The sequence below is a fragment of the Aphidius gifuensis genome, linkage group LG6, assembly GCF_014905175.1.
Source record: "Aphidius gifuensis isolate YNYX2018 linkage group LG6, ASM1490517v1, whole genome shotgun sequence".
NCBI lineage: Eukaryota > Metazoa > Arthropoda > Insecta > Hymenoptera > Braconidae > Aphidius > Aphidius gifuensis.
The window spans coordinates 6,981,283-7,002,082 of NC_057793.1; the positions used below are offsets into that span (position 1 = coordinate 6,981,283).

A 20,800-nucleotide genomic window follows, 5' to 3' on the forward strand; every position below is an offset into this window, starting at 1 on the left:
GACAACTGTCAATAATTCATTAAAATTGATTAAATAAATAAATACATTTTTATATAACATTTAATAATTTTTTTTTATTCATGAAAGCTTTATGTCAACAAAATAAATGCTAAAATTTATTTATTTATTTTTTTGTACAAATAAGAAAAATGAATTTAATAAATATGCTTTTAATTATTAATGAATAAAACTATATATTTACAAAAATATTTTCAGTATAAAAAAAAAAAGATAATAATTTAAAACTACAATTATAAAAACTAATTTATACAACTAACATGATTTAATTATTCATTAAAACAAGTAATAAATTTTAAATTAAAATTACCAATTGATTGTTTTTTTTTTTAACAATATATTGTTACAAAAACTGTGTAATATGAGATAATATTTTATTATCGCATTTTATATTATATTTTTTCTATTTTGTCATTTTATTGTTAAATGAAGACGAACAAATATTACTAAACAAACACGATTTGATAACAACCGTGATTATTATTATGACAATAAGAGCAATCCAAAGAATCCAGAATATTATCAATCGTATTTTTATCCAAAGTGGATGAGCCGTTAAATATTCATAATTTCCCATTAAATCTGAAAAAAAAAAACAAAAATTAATAAAACATAAAATAAAAAAAACCATTGCCTCTACATGTATCAATATTTTTTCAACATTATCTATTACTTATCTAATTTTCCGTATCATAAAATAACCAACGATACAATTATGGATCAAATTTGATTAGAAAATTATCAAATGAAATAATTATTTACACAAAAAAATAAATAAAAATATATAATCAATACGAAAATTTATAATTGTTTATAATTATTGTCAATGAAATGCTAAAAAAATATCAATTAATCGACAAAAAATTGCTAATATTTAAAGATTAATTAGGGAACAAATAACAAAACAAAATTTCTGTATTTAATTTCATGAAAATTGATACGTTTTTTAATGAACCAAATAATTACTATCCAATTATCCATATATTTTTTATCGATAAAAATTAAATAACTCGTAATCAAAAATATTATAAAAAACATAAATAAATAAACTCACCATTTTTAAAATCACTCTTATCATCAATATTTATAAAAACTGGATTACCAATGAGTCTTGTTCTTTCATCCATTGTTTCTTGTTTCTTCTCTGTCAGATATCCAGTGACAGACTGTTATTAAATTTCAAAAAAATTAATAAACAATTGAAAACTAAACTAAACAATTTATAGATAAATAATAATTAATAAATAATTTGTAATAAAAATAATATAACGTTGTTTCAAGTGGAAATTATCCAATTAACTTGATAATTCATTGTAATGAAAAAAAAAAATGTATATTTTTTAAATCATCAAAATATTTACCAGATAAATATTGATAATTGACCGCATGACGTCTATTGATTTTTTTATTTAAACTTGTTATTGTTAAAATTTTTTTATAAATGATTATTTCAACGGTCCATTCACTCTCATGACAATCTTCAAACTAATATTCATTTACTGATAAATTAATCGCAACGTGGTGAACGTTATTTATAGTAGTTAATAATTTTTAATCTAATAATCCGATTTATAATTATTTATTATTATTTTTTCAATTTAAAAATCAACAATATTATATTTTATAAATAGAACATATCTTTGTTTTTATTATTAACATATTTAACATTTTTTTTTAACTAAAAAAAAAAACATAAATAAGATATTAAAAATAAAGAAAGAAAAAAAAAAGTCATCATTGTTTTTTAATTATGAAAAATAAAGTATTTATAACATTTGTTTTTTTTTTTTTTGCTTTTATTTGTGATTTATATATTTATTCTTATCAATATGGAGTTTGTTTTTTTTTTTTTTTTAAATTTTTTTATTAACAATAACAGTGTGTAGTTTAAATTATTTAAATAGTAGTAGATGTAACAAGAGTTAAACAAAGTATGTCCCATTTAAATTTAATTATTTAATTATTATTATTATTATTGCCAAAATACATGGCAAATATTGTTAACTTATTAATGATTATTAATCGGGCTGGACCTTCGATTATCTATGATTTTATTTTCATTTTTTAAAATTAATTTCTCTTAAATATATCGCAGCATTTTTGACTATTTTTAATCTCGATGAATTATTTAATTCACATGATTATTTATTTATTTATTTATAATGATTAAAAATAATTAAAATTAAGTATATTATTTTTAAACTAAAAAAAAAATATAATTTATTTTTTTGTTGATAAATAATAGATAATTTAAAACTTTTTTTTTTTTTCTAATTTTCTTGATCTAACATCGCGTAATAATTTATTTAAATTATTTAAATATTGTTAGATGATGTTTTAATAATTTAATTAAACAATGGCAGTGTTTTTGTAAATGTAGATTTTTTTTTATTGCCATCAAGCAAGTAATTAAATATTATTTTTTAATTATTTTTTTTTTAATGCAAATATATTTAAAAACACTTGGAAAGCTTTTTTAAATGCGAATGGCACAATTAAGAATAATAGTTATAAATATACACTATTGATGAATGAGTTTATTTAGCTTTAAATACATAAATTTCATTTTTTCAATTTTAAAATTAATTTTGTAAATCAAATTTACAAGTGAATTAGTTTTTTTATCGAATAGGCCGATTGTTGTAATTTTTTTTTTCAATTTTTCATATTTATTTATGTATTGTTAATGTTTTAAATTGTTTTTTTTTAAACTCATTCATCATTTTTAATTTTATTTTCACTTCTATACACATTTTTAATTTAATTTTATATTTATTTATTTTTTCTTTTTGTTTGATTTATGTTTAGAATTTTTTTATTACAATAAAGTAAAATATAAATGCATTGTTGAAATCAATATTTTGAAATTAAATATTTCCTTGAAATAAACAAGGCTCACTTGGCACATTTATGGATGAGAAAATTTATGGGTTATTGATTTTTAAATATTTATTATTCAAATTAACCCAGAAAATATGTAGTTCATGCATTTTTAAATATTTATAGATTTATTTTTTTTTTCCTAAAGTTATATTTACAATTTAATGTGATTTTTTAAAATTAATTTTATTAGTTTTTATTTACTTTCTAAAAGGGCGATATTCGTTGCGACAAACTACTAAGAAGAAATATTATTCAACTCCAGTGATTTCGTAATTGGGATAATTTTTGAAGAACAGCCATTCGATCACTTGAAAACAAAAAAAAAAAAACATATTTTAGATATTTTTAATAATTTTTATTTCGTCAATATCGTGAAAGTATATATTTCATTTTTTAAATATCATTTTAAATATTTTTTTTTAGGCTCAGGTGACGCCTATTTTAATTAATTTAATTATTATTTTTTTAATCACTCGTTGTTGTAATTAAATTAATTAAAATATCATTCTACCTGTTTCTTTTTTCACTAATTCACTGACAGTAATTATTTTTAAATCTATGAAATTGTGCAAATATATTTATTTTTTTATTTTTGTTTAGCACTTTGAATAGTTATTTATTTAAATTTAAATATATTTTTTTTGCACAGCCAACAAAAATTGAAAATAAAATGAAATTATAAATTCAATTTACATATTTTTTTTTATTTAAATATTTAAATTAAAATTGACAGTAAGTACTAGATAATTTTAGCTAATATTTTTGAAATTTATTTATGTGCGTGAAGCATTTATTTATATTTTTTTAAATATATTTTGGCAAGATTAGCGAAAAATAATTTTTTCGATTTTCATTATTATATATTTAACATTGTGCAAGTTTTTTAATTTAATTTTTTTTTGAATTATCCAAGGGCTATTCAAACAAAGGTCAAAAAAAAAATCATTACAACAAACTTTCCGACTTTTTTTTTCTGTAAATTATTCTATTTTTTTTTTATTTGTTAAAAACTTTTAAATAAAAAAAATAAATTGATGAATTTATTGGTAAATAGCCCTTTATTAAAATATTATTATTATTATTTTTCTATAAATAAAAAGTTTCGTAAATTAATAATTTATTACAGAAGATTTATTTTTTTTCAATTTTTTTTTTTTCTAATAGAATCTAATAAAAAGTTATTGGGCGGATACGACTACTTCTAAGGCCTCGCTTAATTATTATAATTTTTTTATACACAATATTTATTTATAATCAATAATCATCATAGAGAATTTTTTTAGTCCCAGTTAATGGCTAACAGTCTAATAGATTAATACAATTTTTATTAAAATTTTTTCAACTAATTTTTCTTTCGTTCGAAATTTAAAATACGCGACTAATTATTATCGAAGTTTCTATTTAGCCATGCGAAGAATTTTTATTTTTTCGATAGAAATTATGATAGTTTCATCCAACGAAATATAAATTATTTTTTCGATAAAATTATTTTTGGCGTTGCTCAATTACAACTAATACAGTTAAAATTTTCTCAGTCTAATAATTTAATTTAATCATTTTAAAATGATGATTTTTTTTTTTTTTTTCTGCAGACACTGTTTACTCAACAAATCTTTATTACTATTATTTTTTTGTAAATTTAAATTACAGATATTAAATACTTTTGATTCATCAATTATTTTAAAATTAATTAATTTTGATTTGTTGGATAATTTTTTTTTGTTTTCGTTATTCAAATGACAATAAAAGTGTCTGCAATTTGATATAATTTAATAAAACTTATTTTAATAAATACTGTTAAAATTTATTTAATAATTTCAATGCATTTGATGCTAAAAATTATTAAAATTTAATGATCATTTTAAAATTAATATTTATGTATTGCTGAATTTTCTATCATTCTTTTTATTTGGCAATTAGATTTATCTATTTTATTTTGATGAAAATAAAAATGAAATTTTTTTTTTTAAATAGATTATTATTAATATATCATCTAATCAAGAAACCACCCAACAATTTGATTCATCATTTTTTAAATCTGTTGATAAACTAACGTCAATTTAAAAATAATCCTTTAAATTTATCAATTTTTACAAACAAAAAAAACTCAAATATTAACAGTAAATTTATATACCATTACATGAATTTTTTTTTCCATGAAAATTATTATATTTTGCATTTATAATAATATATTTTTTTTGTATTTTCGTTGTATTTTTTATAATGGGTGTTCTGTTGTTGTTGTTGATAAATTATTTTTTCAATTATTTTCGATATTGCTTTAAAAATCAATTATCATTTCATTTCACAAGCCCCTCAGAGGCCAAAAAATTATTTATTAATTCATTGCAATAAAAGAAAATTAAAGAAAAAAAAAAAACAAATTTTATTTATCGCTTATATTAATGAATATATAATCGAAAGAAAAAAAAAAAACTTATCAAGGTGGATGTAAATCACGATGATGTGCTCTTGCTGTTAATATAGCTTTTAATTCTGATTCAAGTTGTTTTTTAGTTTTTTCATTGACAAATTTACCACCAACAGATGGTTGTGCTAATCTTGGTGATGGTACATCTGTTTTATTGATTGAATCATCACGATGTTCATGACTACGTGCACGTCTAACTGGTTTTTTAATTGTTGTTATATTAACATCATCATTATCATCATCATCAGCATCTTTATTAACTTGATGAATAATAGTTGATGATGCTTGTGCAATATCTTCATCATTAAAATTAAATTTTTGTATTGTATCAATTGTTTCATTTGATTTACTAATATTAAATAATGTACCAGAACCCCATTCACGTGATAATTTTCTACCAATTGCTGCTGTTAATTCATTTGGTGATAATAATGGACTTTTTGATTGTTGTTGATATGATGTTTTAATTGTTAATGGTGGTGGTAATTTTAATGTTGTAAATACTGGAAATGATTGTCCACGTTTTGCTGGACTTTTTGAATTATTACTACGTGATAATGTTGCTGTTGTTGTTGTTGTTGTATCTGTTATTGTTGAACGTAAATTAGCACTACCACCAAAATTATTAGCAATACTTAAACGTGATGATGATGATTGTGATGGTAATGGTGGTGAACCACCATCACCATGACTTAAACGACGACCAACTGATTCAAGTGGACTACGTGCACGTAAATTTGTACTACTTAATGTAAATTCACGTGGTTTCATTGTTGTATCTAAATTTATTGGTGATAATGCATTATTACGTGATGATGATGATAAATTTATTGTACTTTTATATTTTTCATTTAATTTTTTTGGACTTTGTGCTGGCATTAATGGACTTTTACTGTGACTACGTTCACGTGTTTTATTATTTTTATCATTACTTGATTTATTTGTCAATTCTTTTGAATTTATTTCTGATTTTTCTTCTTGTTGTACTCTGTAATTTGAAAAATAACAATTAAAAATAAAAATAAATTAATCCTTGTTTCATTTTTTTTACCTTCTTATTTCTTGTATCATTTCGAAAAATTGTGCTTTACTTTTTCTTCTTCTAATTTGTTCATGTTCCTTCTAAAGTAAATAAATAAAAAAATCAAGATATTAATTTTAATTGACAATTATTATTATTATTATTAAAATATATAAATGATAAATAAAATAAAAATACAAACTCTTTTAACACTTTTTTGAAATAATGATGTTATTTGTCCTTGTCTAACAGTATGAACAAGTTCTTTAGCAGCATGATGTGGTGATACAAGCTCAACACAATTAATAAATCTATATAATTTTTGTGAAAAAAACATGACATTTCTACTTCGCCATATTGATGTTTTTGGTCTATGACGTAAACGTGGAAGTGTATATTTATAAAATAAATGTTCACCAGCAAGTATAAGTGTACCCATTAATACACCCATACCAAGAAGACAAAATACACCAGCAACAGATGCAACACCAAGTGGTCTTGGTGTACCACTTATTTCTTCATCTAAACCAGCTAAACCATCTTGTCCTTTAATACATGGTAATCCACCATACCATTTTTCTTGTAATATATCAAGTAAACCATTACTTGAATAATTATTTATAACACGTGATATACTTTCTTTTAATGGATGTCCTTTTGTTAAACCAACAGCATATGTATCATCACTTATTGAATCACCAATTTGTTGTAATATACAACCATCATCAGTTGCACGATAATAATCTAATATTGGTGTATCAGCAATAAGTACATCTAATGTACCATTACGTAATCTTTCAACACCTTCATCAATATCAGATAATGAAAAACGTGACATGTGTGACCATAATGTTGGATGTGCACGTTGTACATAATGTTCAACTGCTGATGAACTTGGTGCACCAACTTTTTGTACAAATAAACTTCTTTCTTGATAATTAATAACACCAGAATGAAATACAAGACCAGCAATTAATGCAGCAATATTTGCTGTATATGATGCAACAAATATTACAGAAAAACCACCCCATACATTTATTAAAAATTTATTTGGCCATGATTTTGGTGCTTTAAATGCAACAAGATGTCCACATAGTAATGCCCACATTACCCATAATGCTGATGCTATTGAAAAATTTTTAGTTCTTTGTCGTCCCCATGGATTAAGACCAAATGGACTAAACCATTCATAAACAGCAACAAATATTGCTGTTATATTTAATGATGTAAATATTGCAATCCATAAATTTGTACTAAATGGTAATAAAAATGCTAATAATGATATTTCAGATTTTAATTTTGGTGCTGCTAAAAAACTTATACTACCAAAATAATATGGTGATGTAAAATCAATAACTTCAGCACGTCTTGATGATACACTTAATGGTGCAAATGCAAGTTGTGCATGTCCATGTACAAGTTCACCAATAATACCATTCCATGTACCATTATTACCATTACGACGTCCAAATAAACCATCATGTGATACATAAAGATCAAAACGAAAATTTAATTCACGTGCAACATATGATAGCAAATCAATTGTTAAACCATAACAACATTTTATTGTATCACTTTGATGACATGATAAACCACGTAAACATTGTCCTTCTAATAAATTTGTAACCATTGTAAATGGTGGTGCCAAAGCTGTTACTATTCTATATACTGGCATACCAATTTTTTCACCACCTTGATCAAGATATGCTGGTACAATACCACCACCTGGCCATGTTATTGTATCTAAATGTACATCTTTACCACCTCTTATTAATCCAACTTTAGTCCATCTATAAAATTAAAATTTTAAATTTTTTTAAAAAGCTCAAATAACATTTCGAAAAATAGTAAAAGGTTTTTCATGTTTTTTTTTCTAAAATAAATTCAATGCTCAAATAAAATTTCATCAAGTATTTATACTGAATTTATATTTATTTAAAATTTAATAAAAATTATTTACCTTAATTGTGTTTTATTACCAGGATATTGAATTGCTTGAAGATTTAAAAGTTGAAATTCTGATTTATCATATGATATTTGTTTCATTGAATTTCTAAGTTTATATGTTAAACTTTTTGATATATTATTTTTTAAATCAAGATAATTATATTTATTTTTACCTTCAAAAAAACATGATGGTATAAAATTTTCTTTAAGCTGTTGTTCACGTATTTTTTTAATTATATTTTTATATTCAATAAATGTTGAATCAAGTGCTTGTGATGTTTCACGTAACATTCGTGTTAATATTGCATCACCATTTGATGATAGCTTGATACTTGATGGTCTCAATGCAAGCATACCAATTGGCATAAATGTTTTTGAATTTAAATATTTATTATTATCATTTAATCTTGAACCATCATCATCATTATCATCATCATTTATAAATGTTTTATCATCTCTTTTTTTAATAATTTTTTGTTCATCTTTCCATTTGTAATCTTGTAAACTATTAATATCATGCATTAAATTTGATAACAATGATTGATGTTGTTCATTATCATCAATTTCTAATTTACCATTATTTTTTAATATATTATTATCAATAATCATTTGTTTATTATTATTTTTAATTGATGCTAATGAATTGTGTTGTATACTTTGTGTATTAATAAGACCAGGTTCATTTGGTTTAAGCTCAGCTTTTAAATCAAGCCATAACCATAAGAATCTACCATTTAACATTTGATATTTACCAGCAACAGACAATATCTTTTTGGCATTATTTAAATCACATGCCATAACAAGTACACCACCACTACCACCAGCTTCAGATATTATTTTTAAACGTAATTTAATACTTTTATCACTTGCTGGTAGATAAACAATTGTTCTTGGTGTTAATTTATCAAGATTATTTTTTTTTAATAAATATTTTATTGGTAATATTGTTGTATCAATTAATAATGTAAATGCATGCCAATTTGCTTTATCCATTAATGCTGCAGCAGCTGCACCAGCTTCTTCTGGTCCAGCACCAAGACGTGTTTCGAAATTGCCTCTTTTTCCCTTTTTTTTTAAACAATAAACACAATATTAATCACAGCAATTATTTATTAATTTATTTTTTAATTGTTTATGTATATATTTACCTGACGTAAAAAATCACGATGTGTCATTGGTAACCAGAGTGTTGGTAGGCTAATTGAATCAGATGCTGTTATGATAAATCTTGCTGCTGAACCACCACCAATGACAATATTGAGAATTGTTTTTCCATTTTCAATTTCATTACAAAATTTATTAATCAATGCTAATGGATATGATGATGTATCAACAATTGTTGTCATACGACCCTCAATATATGATACATCTAATTCATTTTGTAATGATTCCATTCTTACTGTTTCCCATGCACGTTGTACATCGTTTTTTGTTGGAGACTGAGAATGTGATAAACATATTAACAAGTGCCATGGTGATTGACCACTTTTAATACGATTTTTATTACTTGATCTTATTGTTTTATTATTTATTATTGTACAATCAATTATTTGATTATAAAATATTACAATTAATAATATTATTAATATATAATTTTTTTTATTATCATACATTTTCTCAGTCTCCTTTTTTTTTTATTTTATAAATAATTCTTTATTTTTTCTATTAAATTTTTTAATTTAATTTATAGTTTTATTTGCATCTTCTTGTTTCAGCATTTGTCTGTATTTTTAAAAATTAATTATTGTTATTTATTTTATTAATTAAAAAAAATAAAAAATATTTTTTAGAAATTTTTTCTTAGAAATTTAATAGCAATTATTATTTATTTAATAGAAAAATAAAATAACAAAATAAATTGATTTAAATTAATTCGATATTTTTGTAAAAATAAATATTGTTTTTTTTTTTTGAGTTAATCGAGTTAAAAACAATGCAGTTTTATTGTTAAAATTACCTTTTGGCACGGATGATTGAATCTCGATTGGCCGGGATTGGTTTAAAAACTCCGCGCAGACTGCACTCGAGTATCATAATAACTATCGATTGTGTTACAATTGTTGTATTATTTATTTATAAAAAAACATAAAATAACAAACAAAAAAGAAAAAAAAATTAAACTCAAAAAACACCAATAATTTATTATAAATATTTAAATTATTATTTACTTATTTTTTCAATTAAAAACTAAAAAAAAAAATATTAATTTATTAATTAGTTAATTTAGCTGATGAATTTTTGTAATTTAATTAATTATTTAATTTGTTTATTTGATATTTTGGTGTATATGAGAGAGTAATTTTTGTAATGGTTTTACTCAATCGTCCTCATTTGGACGTACTGTACCTCAATTTGTAGGAAGCCATTTTCAAGTTGAGCCCCTCCCTTTGATATTTCAACCCCTTTTGTAAAAGGGGATGATTTTTCTCTCTTGTACTATGTTCTCTCAATTTTTAAAAAGACAGAATGCTAAATTATTTTGTTAAAAAAAGAGGTAAAAAATATCTCAATACACCTCCACACATACACTCGCTTTTTTACCTCTTTTTTTTTTTTTTTAACATTATTTTTAAATCTAGATATGCGCTTGCGTATTTAACACATTTGAAGAATTGTTTTTTATTTTTTTTATTTCATATATCAGTAGGGGTGAAGGGTGACGTCTGATCTCATGGAGAATATTTCTACTTGTTTCATCTTACAAGACATTTTTCTATTTCTCTTCTTTTACCAACTTACTGAGTAGGGATTTGAATATATCCTTTTTTTTTATTTCTTTTATATCAAAGTTTTTTACATTTTTTTTTTGTAATTTTTTCTTAACTATTATACTTTTTCTGTGTGCAATTTTACTCTCTTTCATAAGACTATACTTGAAAAATATCTAAAAAGTTTTAAAAACCACTAAAACTTTTTATTTTTTCGAATGAAATTTTTTTTTCTATCGAAAAAAAAAAAATAGATAAATTAATTTTTAACTTTTTTTGTAAATAAAAAAATTATTTTGTTTATTATTAAATTTTCATTGTTGAGGAGTAATCAATAAAATCGAAATGAAAAATTTTTGTTTACTCATCTATTTTATTTTAGCAAGGAATAGGTAATTTTTTTTAGAAAAAAAAAAAAAACAAAATAATTATTGTGGGCGTGGTTATTGTCGACACGGAATATAAATAATTTTCACGTAAACAATTTAATTTCACAGAAAAAATAATCTCGTATATTTGGGAGCTAGATAATATACATCCTTTTTTTTTTTTTTTTTTTTTTTATATACATATTATAACTTATACATGAGATAGAATTTAAAATTTAATTTTTTTTTTTTTTCTTTCAACTATTATTTTGTTAATAATAATAATAATAATTAATGATAGTTTTTTTTTTTTTTAATAATAATAATGAGATTTAAATTGTCACAATAAAAGAGAAAAATATTTTTAAATTTTTATTTGTTTTAAAGCGAATTAAAAGATTAACACCAGATTAAAATTTCAATTTAAACACGACTAAATGTCTATTGTAACATCGCCGGAATGCGTCAAAGTTTTTAGCATATTTTTGTTATCAATTATTAGATAATATTAATTTTTAACATTATTATAATAACGATAAATTAATAAATTTTCATTTAACTCACATATTTGTAATTTAATTTGTTTTTTTTTTTCGTTTTTCTCATTGAATTTTTCTTATTATTTATTTCTTCTTCAATAATTATCCTCCAATATCTATTATTTCTAAAAAATTAACTAAATAAATTTTGCTGTGTTGCATCGTTTTCAAATATACTCCAGGCATTATTCAATTCCATGAAAATTAACTTTGCCAAATTTTCATTGTCAGTTCCTGCTTGCTGCAAAATAATAAAAGAAAAAAAAAATTTAATTATTAATTAATTTAAATAATTTTTTAAAAATCAATCAATTAATTAGTTGATGTATTATTTATTTTTAATTTTATAATTTATTAAAATTTATTTACCTTGTCTGGATGAACAGCAAGACATGCTTTTCTATATGCTTTTTTAACTTCAGCAGCAGTAACTAATTGATGCATTTCACATTTTTGCCATCTATCAGCATCACTCCACAATACAGTATGCAATGAACAAAGTAATGCACGTAAATTACTTTTTTTACCCTCAGTCCATTCAGCAACTTTTAACTTTTCTGGATCCATTGTTTTAGCAGCTTCAACTTTTCTCATTTGATTTATTGTTTTTGGACTATCTTTATCGGTTTTTCTTGAACTAAAAAAATTATAACCCTGACTACCAAGTAAATCTTCAAAAATATCACCAGGTTTTGTTGCTGTTGATGCTGCTGTTGTTGCTGATGATGTTGATGTTGTTGATGATTTTATATTACTATTAAATACATTTGTCATGTCTGAATAATTTATATCATTTGGTATATTTATTTTATTTTGCATATGTGGACTAGAATGTACTGGTGTACCAGTTGTACCTGGACTTGATGATTGTGGTGTATTTGAATCTTTTGGTGTACCATTCCAACTTGAATTTAATCCAGTACTCATTGAACCAGCTAAATTTGCAAATGGATCTTTATTTTGTGCTTGAAAATTTGGTACACTTGAATTACGTGGAAAATTATCATCATTTGGTGTTTTAATATTTGTCGTTGTTGATGTTGATGATGAATTTGTCCAATTACCAAATATATTATTATTAGTATTATTATTATTACCACCACCAAGTGGATCAAATATTAAATCATTTATATTACCATTATTATTTTTTTCTTGTTTATTTATTGTTGTTGTATCAAATAATAAATCATTTGATGATTGTTTATTATCAATATTTGATTCTTTAAATGATGCAAAATTACCAAATATATCATTTGTATTTTTATTATTATCATCATCATTAGAATTATTTTCTTTATTATTATTTGTTGAATTTGTTGAATTTGTCATACCAAGATTTAATAAATCAGCTTCAGCAAAATCATCATTATTATCATTAATAATTTTATCATTATTTGATGGATTTAATGGTTCTTTTTCTGGCTCATATTTATCATCAATTTGTTGATGTATTATTTTTGGTGGTGGTGGACGTTTTGGTGCTTTAATTGTCGTTGTTGTTGTTAATTTTTCATGATTATTTTTTCTAAAATTTTCTAATGTTTCTTCCATTTCAAGTGTCGATGAAAATAATGGATCAGGATGTAAATTTTTAATGCCAGTTGTTTTAGCTTCCCATGGTAATGAAATTTTTGATATTTTTAAATTATCATCACCAATCATGACATTTAATGAAACATTAAATGAATGACCAATTTCTGGTACATTATCTAAATCTTTATAATCAAATGTCATTGTTGATTGATGAATTGGCACATAACCAGTATAAAATTGTAATGATGCCATTTTAATACCAATAATACGACCAAGTTGTTGTCTAGCATGATATAAAATAATCATAATATCACCACAAACAATAGCATCATTTAATATTAAACATATTTTACCTTCATGCTGATTAAATAATTTCATATCATCATATTCAGAACGTTTTGTTGAATAAACAAGTGAACCATTTGAATATATATCAGCATATGGACGACATCCATCTTTAGCACGATTAAATAATGGTATTGGTTGTATTATTATTGATCTTAATATTAATGTTTTTGTATGTGGATATAAACCAGAATGTAACATATTAATATAATTAATATAACGTAATTCTGATGGTTGTAATAATGGTGTTTGACATCTTCTTGTTTTAAATAATTCAATAGCTTCATCAACACTATTTAATGCACCACAATATAATAATAATGAACATATTATTGTTGCACTTGTACGACAACCATCATCACAATATGTTACAATAATATTATTAAAATTATCATCTAAATAACAATAAATATCTTCACATATTTGATATAATGCTGATAATAATGGTGCATTTGTTTCTAATAATGTATATGCAAAATTACAATCAATATGTTTACCATTTAAACGTGTTACATTTGTTTTACCTTTTGTTAAATTATATAATTGTATTTTAGCTGGTGGTGGATGTTTAAATTTTAAATAATCACGTACATCATCAATGTAATTTGGTGATACAACATATTCAATACCACAATCTGGATATGGCATAACAAGTATTCTTGATGTTATATAACTAGCATCAAGTTCATCATTTCTTGTTATTGTTTGTTGTACTGATTGTATTACTTTACTTGATGTATCTTTTATATTTTTAAATAAATTACCAGCACCACCACGTAATGAAGAAAATAAACCACCTGAGCCAACTGTTGTTGATTGTGAATTATTATTATTATTATTATTTAATTGTTTATGTAAATAATTTGTTCTTGTTATTGGTGGTGGTGATGGTGGTGTTGGTGATACTGATGGTTTTGGTGGTGGTGGTCTTGATGGTAAATGTAATGGTGATGCTGTTGATGGTTGAGTTGGTCTTGGTGGTGGTTGTGCATGTGGTTGTGATGATTGTGTTGATGATATTTTAATATCAATTTTAACAGCTTCTCTTGGATCAAAATTATTTGTTTCAGCAATTGAAGCAAGACGTTCAAGTACCATTGATGTTGTCATACGTTTTAATGGTGATACTTCTAAACATCCTTTTACCAATTCATTGATACATGCTGTGCGTGGATTTACTGGTAACGGTGGATATTTTGCATTTACAATTGCTAATTTATTACCCTCAGGAAATGGATGACGAAGTGTTAATAGTGTATATAATATACAACCCAATGCCCAACAATCAGCTGGTGGACCAATTGGTTCATTATTCCATGTGTCAATCATTTCTGGTGATCTATACATTGGTGTTGTAAATTTTGACATTTGATCTTCTAAATTTGCACGTTTTTGAGCATTCCATGATGAATCTGGTTGTATTTGTTGAGTTGATGCACTACCAAAGTCACATAATTTAATTGTACCGTCATTTGCTATGAGAAAATTTTCAAGTTTAATATCCCAATGAATTATTGGATGTGGTTGTTGATTATGAAGATGATGAATAGCACGAGTTACTTGATATGCTATTTTACATATTTGTTCAAGTGTTAAATTTGTTGATGATACTGAACGAAATAAATCAGCTAATGTACCACCTGGACAAAATTCAGTTACAATTAAATATTCACATGTACGTTTATCATCACGTTCAATACGTTGAGCACACATATACTGAATTATATTTTTATGTCCAGATAATTTTTTTAACGTTTCAATTTCTTGTATTATTGTTTTATTTGCCTCATCATCAACTGCTATTAATCTCTGAAAATATACAATCAAAAGTTGGGATTAACATGGGTTGATTTTTCATTTATTTATTTTTTTTACCTTCAAGGCATATTCTTTTCCAGTAGCAACATCTTCAACAGCAAAAACCAACGCCCATCCACCTGTAAACATAAAATTAAAAAAAATTTAATATTCTTTGTTTTAAATTGTGAGTCAGAAAAAAAAGATGATCATAAAAAATCACCACCTGGAACTTGAAGAATAATTTACTTTCACTTTTTTTTTTTTTTAACATTAAATCTTATTTATTATATTCCTCAATTAAAAAAAATTTATAAAATTATTTTATTTTTAATTAATCTATATAATAAAAACAATAGAAAATATTTTTAATTATAAAAACAATAAATTCATTGTTGATATGTCGACAATAATAAATAACAACAAAACAAAAATGATTTTTTTTTTTTTTCTTCAATTATAATTCTTCAAGATGAACAAAGAAAAATAATTTTTTTGTCAATTGCAGTCAATTCTGTCAATAGACTTGATAAATATCAACAAAAAAAAAAACAAATAAAAAATCTGGCAAAATAACAATAGCATAATTATATTCATAAACAACAAAATTTAAAAAAAAAAAAAAATTTTAAATTAACAATTCAGCTAATTCAATTACCATAAATAAAATTAATCATTAAAATTTTTTAATATTAAATTTATAATTTAGTAATAAACAAAATAAATATATTTTTTTAATTAAAATTAATTTATTACTTACCCTCAGCAATTAATCTGTTAACACGTATTTTAACATTATTAATTTCTAATATTTGTCCAACAAAATCATTTGTATTACCACCACCATTTAAATAACCAAGTGCTGATTTAAAATAATCCGACATAATTAAATAATATATTATAAACAAACTAAATAATTATCATATAATTTATAATATTTGTGTTTTTATTTTTTTTAATTATTAAATGTCATGAAAGCAGCCGATGCCGACCGTCCATATTTTTGTTAAACAATGACGTCACTACAACTGTCAGAAAAAAAAACAAAAAAAATAAAAAAACAGGGACGTAGATTATATTTTCAGGGCCTTTACCACCTTCTGCTGACTACTCCAACATCACCACCACCCACTTTCACTCATTTTATCAATAATACAAAAAAAAAAAAAAAACACACATGATTGTTGTTGTTTTTTTATTTAAAGGTCAAAGATAAATATATTTATTTTTAACAAATTGTTCACAAGTTTCAACAGTGATTTTTTATTTATTTTTATTTATTATTATTATTAAATATTAATAATAATATTATTGTTATTGAGAGCAGTGACACTTACGTGTACAATCACAACACATGCTTTGTTTCACATTGTTTGTAATTTAGTGTGTCACAAAATTTTTGTCAAATAAAAAAAAGAGTAAAATAGTCGCATTGCAGTTAAAATAATTTAATCAATTTACAAATACTTGTTAACATTGTTAATTAACTGGTAAATATAAATTAACACTTGTTAAATAAAAAACTTTCTAAATATGTATTTTAAATTATTGATTGTTTTTATTTATTTATTAGATTTAAACAAAAATGGAAATGGAAATGGTTAAATTTACAAAATTAAAAACAACAATTGATCCAAATTTTTGGGCAAAATTTGCTGAATTAAAATTAGATAAATATAAACTTGAAGAAAAAACTGAAATATCAATTTGGGGTAGTTATAATATTGATAATAATAATGAAAAAAGAACAACACCATTGCTTCTTGACTGTACATCATTTAATGAGTATGTTTTTTAGCTTTTTATAAATTAATAAATAAATAATGAAAATGATTAATTTATTTATCATTAGGAATGTTGATACAACATCACATAATGGAGGTGTTGCATGTTCTGGTATACTGATAAACACAAATACATTTGAATCATTTCGTCAAACACATCCAGAAAAATTTATTGATATGATTGGTAAACATCTGTTGGAAGCAATAACAAATGGTACAGCATTAAATGAGCCATGGAGATTAACATTATTTTTAGTATTATCATATGCTGATTTAAAAAAATATAGATTTCATTATTGGGCTGCATATCCAACACCATTTAATTTACCAGAAATGTATTATCAATGTCCAGCTAAAAAAATTAAACATGTTTTAAATGATGATATTATTGATGAATTAAAAATTAAATTTCAACAACTTGATTGTTGTTTAAAAGCTTTTTTTACATTAATTATAACATCTGATGATGATGATGCTGTTGATGCTGTTGATGAAAAAATTAAAATTATCAGTTTAGCTGATGGTGTTGATTATGTTGTTAATAAAAAACATGATGAATCAAAAAATGTTTGTATATTTAAGATATATATTTAATCTTTGAATATTATTAATTATTAATTATTGTTTTAATTTTTAGGCTAATATTTATTTTGCATTTTATGATCCATGTGATGGTTCAGAGCCTGGTTGGCCACTTCGTAATTTATTATGTTTATTATTTTGGTCATGTACTGATTATGCATTTGACGAGACAATAAATATATTATCAGTGAGAGGAAAAAATATTGAATCATCAATGTTTTATACAATTAAAGCTAAAGAATGTTTAAATAAAGAATCAATGAAAAATGATATATTTGAAGGACGTTTAGTTGGTTGGGAAACAAATGCAAATGGTAAAATGGGACCAAATATTGCTGATTTATCAGAAACAATGGATCCAACTGGTATGGCTGAACGTGCTGTTGATTTTAATTTAAAACTTATGAAATGGAGATTAGTACCAGATTTAGATTTAGATAAAATATCAAAATTACGATGTTTATTACTTGGTGCTGGTACACTTGGTTGTTCAGTTGCACGTGTATTAATTGGTTGGGGAATAAAAACAATAACATTTGTTGATAATTCAACAGTATCATTTAGTAATACAGTTAGACAAAGTTTATATACACATGATGATGCTGTTGAACGTAAATTAAAAGCACATGCTGCTAAAGAAGCACTACTTCGTATATCACCATCATTTGTAAGTTTGTAAATAATCAACAACAACATCACTATTATTAGATAATAATATTTTTTATTTATTTTTTTCAGAATGTTGATGGTGTTGTGTTACATATACCAATGCCAGGACATGTTGTTGGTCAAAGTATGTTAAATTCAACAAAACAAGCTGTTGAAAAACTTGAAAATTTAATTGACAATCATGATGTTATATTTCTATTACTTGATTCACGTGAAGCAAGATGGTTACCAACATTATTATGTGCTGCTAAAAATAAAATAGCTATGAATGCAGCACTTGGTTTTGATTCATATACTGTACAACGTCATGGTACACGTAAAACAATAACAGCAAGTTCACCAGATTTAACTGAATATTGTCCATCAGGAAAAGATCTTGGTTGTTATTTTTGTAATGATGTAACACAACCAGGAAATGTAAGTTAATTTTATATTTAATTTTTAAAATATTATATTAAATTATTTATTTATATATTTAGAGTCAAGTTGATAGAACATTGGATCAACAGTGTACTGTTAGTAGACCTGGTTTATCATCAATTGCTGCTGGTCTTGTTGTTGAATTAATGATTGCAATAACACAACACTCAAAAGGGTATTATAATAATTTTAAAATATTATTGTTTATATGTTTATTTTTTTTTTTTGTATAAATTATTTTTAGAATAAATGCAAATGCATTTATGGATGATTCAAGAAATCAAAATAAATCAAGTGAACGTGAATTATCAGAGGGTTTATTGGGTGCAGTACCACATACTATTCGTGGATCAATTTGGAATCATGAAATGAGATTAACAATAACACATAGATTTCCTTCTTGTACTGCATGCTCAGTACCACTTATCAATGAATATAAAAAAAGAGGATTTGAATTTATTCTTGATGCATGTAATCAGCCAAATTATCTTGAAAAAATTGCTGGATTAGAGGATCTTCTTAAACGACCTGATCTTGATGAGGTTTGATATTTATTTTCCTTTATTTGTTGATTCGTTTTTATTTATTTTTTTATTTATTTTTACAGCTTTGTTATGCAATTGATACATCGAGCGATGAAGATGACGCTGATTTAACAAAAATATAAAAAAGAAATTGTTTATTTTAATGCTCAAGTTTTGATTATTAAAATATTTATTTTGAAAATTAAATTATTAACAAAATGACAAAGAAAGTTATGGAAAATAAAAAAAAAAAAAGTACAAAGCACTTAAATTAGTTTAGGCTTATAATTGTTTGTTTTTTTTTTTAGATGAAAAATATTCGAAAAATGTTTTGAAAGATGTTTTTACTAAATTTAAAATGCTTAATAAATTATTATTCAAAAAATATATTTATGCTAATTTATGTTGTAAAAATACTTGAGTCAATTAGACTAGCTATTTTATGTTTTTTTTTTTTTTTGTTTTTCGTTGTGTAATTTATTATTATTGACATAGAAATACAAAAAAATTTATTCAAACGATTGGTATTTAATTTTTTTTATTGTCAATAATAATGTCTATTAGTATTAATTATTTTTTTTATTTTTGAATGATTTATTTATATTATTTGTTGGCACAATATTTATAAAAAAATTTCTTCAATTATTTTTCATTTATTTTTTTGATTAATTGATTATTTCGAATTTTAAAATTTCATCTAAAATTTGAGTTTAACTATTCCATCAAATTTTTTTGTTAAAGAACGAAATAGCCACATAAATTCGAAATTTTTATTTCGAAAATATTTCGATTGCTATAAAAATCATGAAATAATTTATCCAGTGGCAATAAAATTCACAAATATATTAAATTCTACAAATAATTTTCAACATTATATAATAATTTTTCAGCTCAATCGATTATAATTACAAAAATTAATTTATATTTTTTTATTTACAGTTTCAAAATATTATTATTTTCATCATCATCATCATTATTATTATTCTCTGTTTGTTAATAAAAAATAAAATAAAAAAAATTAAAACATTCCTATAAAGGTCAAACTGAGAAGCAAAAAAAATCAAATAAAAAAAAAAAAAGAGAAACTATTATCATCGCACGATTGCTGTCCTTGTGTATTTTTCAAGGAGTTCATCTGACCCCATATCGTGACTCTTGAATTTAAATATCAATAACAAAAAATAAATAAATAATTTATTTTCTAATCAAATATACTATATTCAATAGAAAT

General features: G+C 23.1%; 4 protein-coding genes across 4 annotated transcripts; 1 reads left to right on the forward strand and 3 right to left on the reverse strand.

The window, feature by feature from the left end:
* Positions 1–97: 97 nt before the first annotated feature.
* LOC122859212 lies at positions 98–1,574 on the reverse strand. The gene is made up of 3 exons (XM_044162635.1): positions 1,380–1,574; positions 1,073–1,184; positions 98–600 (listed from the first exon to the last, which is right to left on the reverse strand). Exons 1-3 carry the CDS (start codon positions 1,404–1,406, stop codon positions 422–424), a joined length of 318 nt encoding a protein of 105 aa, XP_044018570.1. The 5' UTR covers positions 1,407–1,574; the 3' UTR covers positions 98–421.
* Positions 1,575–3,111: 1,537 nt separating this feature from the next.
* LOC122859142 lies at positions 3,112–11,229 on the reverse strand. The gene is made up of 6 exons (XM_044162532.1): positions 10,258–11,229; positions 9,449–10,022; positions 8,314–9,365; positions 6,556–8,143; positions 6,384–6,454; positions 3,112–6,320 (listed from the first exon to the last, which is right to left on the reverse strand). The coding sequence occupies exons 2-6, from the start codon at positions 9,911–9,913 to the stop codon at positions 5,342–5,344; spliced, it is 4,155 nt and encodes a 1,384-aa protein (XP_044018467.1). The 5' UTR covers positions 9,914–10,022; positions 10,258–11,229; the 3' UTR covers positions 3,112–5,341.
* Positions 11,230–11,422: 193 nt separating this feature from the next.
* LOC122859143 (cyclin-G-associated kinase) lies at positions 11,423–16,606 on the reverse strand. Its single transcript, XM_044162534.1, has 4 exons — positions 16,351–16,606; positions 15,669–15,730; positions 12,285–15,602; positions 11,423–12,156 (listed from the first exon to the last, which is right to left on the reverse strand). The coding sequence occupies exons 1-4, from the start codon at positions 16,472–16,474 to the stop codon at positions 12,049–12,051; spliced, it is 3,612 nt and encodes a 1,203-aa protein (XP_044018469.1). The 5' UTR covers positions 16,475–16,606; the 3' UTR covers positions 11,423–12,048.
* A 79-nt stretch (positions 16,607–16,685) lies between these two features.
* Positions 16,686–20,087, forward strand: LOC122859159 (ubiquitin-like modifier-activating enzyme atg7). Its single transcript, XM_044162556.1, has 8 exons — positions 16,686–17,080; positions 17,164–17,375; positions 17,443–17,941; positions 18,012–18,623; positions 18,695–19,042; positions 19,105–19,220; positions 19,290–19,587; positions 19,653–20,087. Exons 2-8 carry the CDS (start codon positions 17,176–17,178, stop codon positions 19,710–19,712), a joined length of 2,133 nt encoding a protein of 710 aa, XP_044018491.1. The 5' UTR covers positions 16,686–17,080; positions 17,164–17,175; the 3' UTR covers positions 19,713–20,087.
* The last annotated feature ends 713 nt before the right edge of the window (positions 20,088–20,800 follow it).

Bases quoted from the DNA above. Each gene is read 5' to 3' on its own strand.
- LOC122859212 (XM_044162635.1), bottom strand. From the start codon at position 1,406: ATGCGGTCAATTATCAATATTTATCTG. The intron at 1,185-1,379 runs GTAAATATTTTG...ATTTAATAACAG, and splicing joins CAATTATCAATATTTATCTG to TCTGTCACTGGATATCTGAC. The intron at 601-1,072 runs GTGAGTTTATTT...TTTTTTTTTCAG, and splicing joins TAAGAGTGATTTTAAAAATG to ATTTAATGGGAAATTATGAA.
- LOC122859142 (XM_044162532.1), bottom strand. From the start codon at position 9,913: ATGTATGATAATAAAAAAAATTATATATTAATAATATTATTAATTGTA. The intron at 8,144-8,313 runs GTAAATAATTTT...TTAATTTTATAG, and splicing joins GGTAATAAAACACAATTAAG to ATGGACTAAAGTTGGATTAA. The intron at 6,321-6,383 runs GTAAAAAAAATG...TTCAAATTACAG, and splicing joins ATGATACAAGAAATAAGAAG to AGTACAACAAGAAGAAAAAT.
- LOC122859143 (XM_044162534.1), bottom strand. From the start codon at position 16,474: ATGTCGGATTATTTTAAATCAGCACTTGGTTATTTAAATGGTGGTGGT. The intron at 15,731-16,350 runs GTAAGTAATAAA...TTATGTTTACAG, and splicing joins TAACAGATTAATTGCTGAGG to GTGGATGGGCGTTGGTTTTT. The intron at 15,603-15,668 runs GTAAAAAAAATA...GTATATTTTCAG, and splicing joins GAAAAGAATATGCCTTGAAG to AGATTAATAGCAGTTGATGA.
- LOC122859159 (XM_044162556.1), top strand. From the start codon at position 17,176: ATGGAAATGGAAATGGTTAAATTTACAAAATTAAAAACAACAATTGAT. The intron at 17,942-18,011 runs GTTTGTATATTT...TTTAATTTTTAG, and splicing joins AACATGATGAATCAAAAAAT to GCTAATATTTATTTTGCATT. The intron at 19,588-19,652 runs GTTTGATATTTA...TTATTTTTACAG, and splicing joins AACGACCTGATCTTGATGAG to CTTTGTTATGCAATTGATAC.